The sequence below is a fragment of the Carcharodon carcharias genome, chromosome 12 (genome assembly GCF_017639515.1).
Source record: "Carcharodon carcharias isolate sCarCar2 chromosome 12, sCarCar2.pri, whole genome shotgun sequence".
Lineage (NCBI taxonomy): Eukaryota > Metazoa > Chordata > Chondrichthyes > Lamniformes > Lamnidae > Carcharodon > Carcharodon carcharias.
This window is the reverse complement of record NC_054478.1, coordinates 91,456,710-91,464,051: the sequence shown is the minus strand read 5'-3', so window position 1 is coordinate 91,464,051 and position 7,342 is coordinate 91,456,710. Positions and strand designations below refer to the sequence as shown.

Genomic DNA, 7,342 nt, shown 5'->3' with positions numbered 1-7,342 from the left:
CAGTTCTCCCTCGCTCCTTCTGTCAGTCGTGTCCCTCTCCCAAAACGGCATGTTATTTTTTATATTGAAATTAATTGATTATGTCTGCTTGCCAGCTTGGATGGAACAGAAAACATGTAAGAGACAAATTGCAGCCAGGTTGTGGCGCCTATTTGGAGCGGGTGAGTCAGCCAGTTCGGGGGGCGCTAGTGAGCTCAGGCTCCGGAGCCGTGGCTGACGCGGTCACGTGAGCTCGGCTGGGACCGGAGGAAGCAGCCTCGGTTTGGGAGAGGGCCACCACCTAGAGAAGGAGCTGAGGGGGAGAGAAGGGAGGTTCATTGTGTGATGGAGATTTCATCCTTTTAACAGCCTCGGCGAGCATTGCAAAACCTTTTCTTCGTTGAAAGAAGTACAAAGCTGTGTCGGCACCATGTCCAGGGCCGTGATGTCAAGCCAACAGAAGATCGCCGAGAAGCTGACAATCCTGAACGACAGGGGGATTGGTATGCTGACTCGAATTTATAACATCAAAAAGGTAGGTGCTTCCTGGCCAAGTGCATTGGAGCTGCCTGAGAGACAGAAAAAGAGCAGGAGGCATTCCTCAGGCATAGAATAGGCGGGCTTCGTTCTCCAGCTAATGATCTGTGGCGTTTCATCCATATTATCCTGGAGATAAATGCACACACATATGTAATATATACATATTCAATGTCTGGCCTGTAGTAGTTTCAGTCGGGCGCCTGCTCCACACAACCAGTTCTGAGAATCATTTGAGTTTGAAATCCGGCTGAATTTTTGTCAACGCATTACGAAATAATATCTATTTCTTGTTTTTGCAGCACAATAATGTAGAAGAGTTAGCGTTCCTCTCGGGAGATATTTGTGCCTGTTGCATTCAATATACTTTTTATGTACAAATGTTTAAATTTATTTTTTTTAATTCGTTCAAGTTAAGTTGAATAATGTTTGATTGTCTGGATCAACTGTCTAAACAGAGAGTGCAGCAAATTTGTGGCCGTCAGAAATTTAGATCCTTATTTTACCCCCATCAAGGACAAGCTTATAAATATGCAGTCTTAGTTACAGATGTTTAGGAAGATGAGATGGATTCATTTTGTTTAGTTGTTTTATTTTAATATTTTGAGATGAATTAATTTTAAGTCATGTGTGAGTTTTTAAGTATGGTTAAATCAAGTTACATCAAACCAAATCAGTGAACTGTGGGAGACCAACATAAACCTCAAGCTTTTTCTGGGCCGGATATATGTGGCTTCTGATTGTTTCACACAGGAAGTTCTACAAAATTTCTCTCAACATTATTAAACAACTGCTTCGTGGAAAATATTTAAACTTATTAAAATAAAAATGCACTTGTTTACACCTGAGTGGGGGGCAATCATCCACTGGATGAGAGTGTATTTGCCAATGTTCTAACAATAGTGGGATGTGACTGGTTTGATGGACATTTGGAGAACTAAAATATGGGTACAGTACAATTATTATATGAACAATGTCTGTGGCCCAATAAATAAGTGTCATTTTACGTATGATAAAGTAATCTAACCCATTCAACCTGCAAACTATTGTCTTGTCATTTGGGTGGTGGTGGGGGGCGGTCTTTCTGTTAAATGGATCTACAACTTTAGTTTTAAAAGTGTATTTTACTTGGAAAAATTAGTAACTATCATTATGATATCCACTTAACTCAGCTTTTCTTAATATATTATCAAGTTGCAAGATGCAATGCAGTTTTGCAAAGTGGAACTTAGAAAACACATGAATTCAACTTTTTACAGGAGTTTAAACAACATTATATATTTTATTAAATGAAACAATCTAATAAGACTTAATCAAGGTTACGTAATTGTGTACCTGATCTGTTCCCTTCCTTTATGTTTCCATATATTGAAATTGTAATCTAGGCATGTTTTTGTCAAACTGGTAATGTATTTAAATGCTATTTAAAACCCTCTTTCTGGTTCCTCCTCTTAACTGATTTGTGGCTCTATTAATTCTTTCCCTTGTGCCTCCGTGAAACCCTTTGGGATTTTTTTTTATCTGCCAAAGGCGCTGCATAAATGCAAGTCGTCAGCTTGTAGCTTTTAATATAAAAAAAACTTCATAGACTGTAGAATGTGACAGTGACTTCATAAACAAATTTTCTAGTTGTACAATGAGACTTGTCAGACTACTGCTTGAGTTCTTTGCTTTGTCTCTGTCAAACTATACCCATATAAAAATTTGGCTTAAAAAGAAAACCCTACTAAATAGATTGATGTTTTATGCAAATACCAGTGCATTGTTATTGTTAATCACAGGGCATGTTCTAATCAGCCATAATACTCAGCTTTGTTGCTTAACAGTATGCAGTTCAGTTTATCCTGTCAAGTTCAACTACCCTGTTTTCAGTGCTATTTAGTTACATTCCATGAGGACAATGCAAGTTTTCTGAAATAATAACTATATGGAACATGTTTTAAACTCCCCAGTTCTTTGTCAAAAGTAGATCTCTTGTGTCTCTTGGCAGTAGATAACACGCTGAAGAAATAGTGATGATTTCTTAATTGATACATTTTCAAAGCGTTTTTTCTAAATGTAATTGTTTATACACCCTTGGCATGTTTCTAGCTTATTTTCTTTTGGCATTCCTGGCAATAAACCAGTTGCATTGCAAATTCTGTATTAAATTGTCAAATGCCCAATAAGATTGTTGAAACAAGTATATGTACTATATTAGCAATTATAATTAAACATTTTTGTTACATGGGCATTGGAACTGGAAAACCATTGAAATAGTTGGATTGTCAGGAAGACTGTCTGACAAAATTGTTTAGCGTCAACTTGAAGAAATGAGGGTTTTTAATCTTTTATTGCTGAATGCTTTTGATTTACACTGGTTTGATTTGGCTTAGTTGGAGTAAAAGTTGAGTATACACTTAGGAGTGGATGTCATTTTATGGTACTCTGTTGTAGTTATCATCTAAATTGGTTCAAAAGTACCTCTTCCAGCCTCCCATAAGATTTTATATCAATAGTGGAGCAATGAAAATTCGGCATGTGCAAGAGGTCAAAATTGGAAGAGTGCCGAAACCTGAGAGTTGTAGGGCTGGAGGAGATTAGAGAGGGAGGGGAGAGAGGCCATGGAACAAATTTGAAAATAAAGATGAGAACTTTAGAATTTGCATGGCAAGACCAGACAGGCCTGTGAGCATGGGTGATGGGTGAAGGAGATTTGGTGGGAGTTTTAGATGAACTCAAGTTTATGGAGGGTGCATAGTGGAAGCTGGCCAGGTGAACATTAGAATAATTGAATTTTGAGGAAACAAATTCACGAATGAGGATTTTAGCTGATGAGTTGAGGCAGACAGGGACAGATGATGTTATGGTGGTGCAATTAGGTAGTCTTGGGGGGGTGGGGGGGGAGTGAATATGGGGTAGCTCCTGATAGTGTAAGTATTTACACTTGCCCCTCAATTAATACAGGGACTATAGCTATTTCTTCAAAATGGATATGCTTCCGATTGGCAGTATGTAGATAGTAAAATGATGATTGTAGAATTTTCATATAAGTTTTGCACAATCCATTTGTGCTGCAAATCATTTTACTAAGAATATGTACTATGAACATCATCATATTGTCATCCTAAGTTGTTACCATGCAGACCTGGAGGACAGTGCAATCTGCCTGTCTCTCTGTCACTCTATCTTTTTGTGTGTTTTCTCCCTTTTGTGGGGATGTAGTGCATTGCTTTACAAGCATCTTAAGTGTTGCCTCTGTATTTTTGTGTGTGTGGCTTTCTTTGTGAACTGTTTCTCAGCTTTATACACTATGCTGTGTGTAGTTTGCCCTGTTGCCACACACACTATGCCTATTCTCCACCAATGCATGCTCATGTGCTCAGGCATGTGGTTTGTATTGTCTTCTCTGCTCATCTCTCTCTCTGCACCTATATGAGAATGTATGTGTCTGTTTCTATTATTGCTATCTGTAGCAACCATGTAAACACATTCAAAAATTAAGTATTTAATATGTTATAGATTAATTAAGGCACAGGAGGCCATTCAGCTCATCAAGTTGTTGCTAATAGTAATCAGGGCAATTCTTACCTAAAGAGCTGAGGTTAAATCTGAATCCTGATTAACATAGTTGGGATTCTCCAAATGAGTGAATTTTGGTTGTTTGTGACAGGAAGGAAAACTGGAAGGGAGTAGTTCCTTCTCTGCCATGTTGATCAAGAAGGGTTAGTTAATCAGTTCATGGTTAAAGTAGGTTTTAAATACCAAAAATGATTTTCCTGCAATTGCACAGAATTGGATTTTTAAATAAACATAGTTATTCTGAAGCCTGGGGTGGTATGGTAGTTGGAAGAGATTACAATTTGTCAAGGTCAAAATGGTAAAGACGTTTAGATAAAAGCAAAATGCTGCAGATGCTGGAAATCTGAAACAAAAACAGAAAATGTTAAAAAAACTTAGGGCTAGCAGCATCTGTGGAGAGAGAAACAGAGTTAACATTTCAAGTCCATATGACCCTTCGTCAGAGTTCTGCTTAGTTTTTATGGTGTTTTCTGTTTTTGTTGATAAAGACATTTAGTACATGTATTATTTTTCAAAATTGAAAATAAGATGCATCAAGACCTGGGATTTCTCTTTCACATATCTTCAAGTGATTTTGGGTGGTAACTTCCATTGAGTACAACATCATTTATGAATACTTGATCTACACAAGAATTTTGTATTTTTAATTACCGCTGAGAAACTTGGACCCTGGAAATAGGTGTGGTTCTAAGTGTTTTGTAGATAAAGAATTAATTGTAAAGACTGCTGTAAATTATGTGGATGCCATAACTGCTCTTTGGATGTGTTCCAGTATTGAACTGAGATATTGGTTGCATTGAATTAATATAATTAAAAAATAACCATTTTTAAAATAATACTTAAGACCCTGGTGATTGTTGTTTAGCATTTCTCTATAAGCAGCCAAAGAGGGTCTAAAGTTATAAATCTTGATTTTTATATTTGTTACTTAAGCCAAACATTTTCTTATTGCGCTTGGAAACAGCAGTGAACTTTTTGGTGTGTATGTTAATTGGATTTTGGTCTTGAGGGACTTGAAAGCAAAAAATGCTTACCACAGTTTTACTGGTAATGCATGGGTTTTCAAATTGAAGTCACAGACGCTGAGCAGTACACAAGGAGACCCTGGGGTCTCCAGATATCTGATCCCAGATGTAAATCTAAATACTGTATCTGTTGACTTGTAAATTATTTGTGTGTGTATGAAGTTTTTGTTGATGTGAACCTTGTTTTAGTGGGTGGTGACACTGTCTTTTGTAAGTTCAGACAAGGAGCCCCAAAGAGTGGAATAATATTTTCGGGGGCCCTGGAAAAGTTTGAAAACCATTGGGGTGATGCATGGTTAGACAGCCAAATTGTGGAGTGCTGTGAATATTTAATACTGAAAGTGCAACTTTCTCTCTATCACTTGATTGTACATCGCTTATGATTTTTAAATTGGGAGGTGGAAGAAAGGGTCCACACTGCAAGAAGATATGGAAAGCTTTAATTCTGTATGATAAGTTGGGAAATAACTCTGCTATTTAACATAAAGTGTCACTACAATGGTAGTTAAATTCCAGTGTGGTGACAGTCACTTTCAGTTGCTGTTTACTTATTGAGCGAGAATTATTATTAGTCATTATTTTAAATGCCAAAGAATAGAAGAATTGACATAACTTTACATTGATTTGTGATTAAATGATATATTCAAGTTATGATTTATATGTCATTAAAATTTGTATATAACAAAGTCGGTATAGTGGCTTTGCACTGAGTTGACATATTACATTTGGTGCTTAGACCAATCAAGCTGTGTGAGATGAGCTACAGCTGACTTCAGAATGGTTAAGTGTCACTAGGTTGAACTCTAACATGAGTTGAGTGACCAATTTCACAAGTGACATGCCAATTTAAACATTGATATGGAAGTTGGTAGCACAGTGGCAACCATTTTTTCAGAACAATGGTGATTTGTTCTAAATTCAACTTGTGAATTTTAGATAATCATCATTGTATTTACCACTAACTTTTCAGACCTTGTATATACTCTACTGACATACTGTGATATGTTCTTCCCCTTCAGAGATGGGGTCTCATTCAGGGATTGGCAATGTAATAGCACAAATTTCAAAGTAACTTTTAAGTTTTGACATTTTAGTGGTGGGCTAATTTATTCAGGGCTCTTTAGCCTTTGCTTTTCTTCATTTGAAGCATTGCTTAGTCTTATTACTACAGGTCTTCTTGTTGAATCAGGTTATACATTGTCCAGGCACATGGGGTATCATCTTTTCTTTGTCTTTGTCTTTTGTTTTAGTAATGGCAGTAAAACAGTTTTACTTCCTGAGTGGTATGCAGAGTTTATTCTCCAGGGAATCTGGTGGTAACAGTCTGTGGCGCCCTTGCACCTCTTAGGATGATGGTTTGCACTGTGGTGGTCAACTCTGTGTTAAGCATTTCCTGTTGTAGCTCAGAAGCCTGACTCCGGCATGGCAGTCTGTGCTACATTTATAACAGAAGAGGAGAGTGGGCCGAGAAGGTGCATGATTTGCTGGCTTCTGTTTTCTTTGGGCCCTCTTCTTGGCTAGCTGAGCTTTGCGTTCTCACCTCTGCCAGTGCCCTTCCGAGCAGTTAGCCTCCAGAGGTCATGGCTGTCAATGACTGTCTCCCAATTGTCAGTGGAAATGTCTGCCATCTTTGTATCTTGCTTGCAGGTGTCCTTGTAGTGAGGTTATGTATACCCTTTAGGTCCTGACCCATTGGCCAGTTTACGACGCAGAAGGTGTTTGGGTATACAGCTGTCGTCCATTTGATGAATGTGGCCAAGCCAGCATAGACGTTGCTGGCTTAGCAATGAGTGTATGCCAGAGTGGGGAACCTCTTGCTTATCAAGGGCCACTCACACACAGGCAAAATCAGTCGCTGGCCGCACGCAATCGCGTGCACATTCAAAACAACTTAATTTTTTTCAAGAGAATACGGAAATGTTCAACACGTCCACTGCTTTAATGCAATGGCTGAGTTTGCTTTTCCTCTTTCTTTTCTCTGAGCACAAATATATCAATCACTAAAAGGTGCACCACAGATTAGTGAGGCCACTTAATAAAAAAAAACCACTAGGTTTTATTTCTACAAGAATAGAATTGAAAAGTAGGGAAGTTATGCTAAGCTTATATTGAACCTTGGTTAGACCACAGTTGAGTACTCCATACAGTTCTGGTCACCATATTATAAAAAGGAAGAGACTGCAGAGAAGAGTTACAAGGACGATACCAGAAATGGGTGGGCATGCACATTAGGAAAGGAT

General features: G+C 38.0%; 1 protein-coding gene across 2 annotated transcripts in view; it reads left to right on the top strand.

The window, feature by feature from the left end:
- Window positions 1–241: 241 nt before the first annotated feature.
- Window positions 242–7,342, top strand: part of nckap1 (NCK-associated protein 1) — a 206,041-nt gene continuing 198,940 nt past the window's right edge. For both annotated transcript variants that reach the window (XM_041200526.1, XM_041200524.1), the window contains exon 1: window positions 242–514. In XM_041200526.1, the coding sequence (XP_041056460.1) occupies window positions 410–514 (105 nt within the window). In that variant the 5' untranslated portion in view covers window positions 242–409. The remainder of the gene's footprint in view (window positions 515–7,342) is intronic.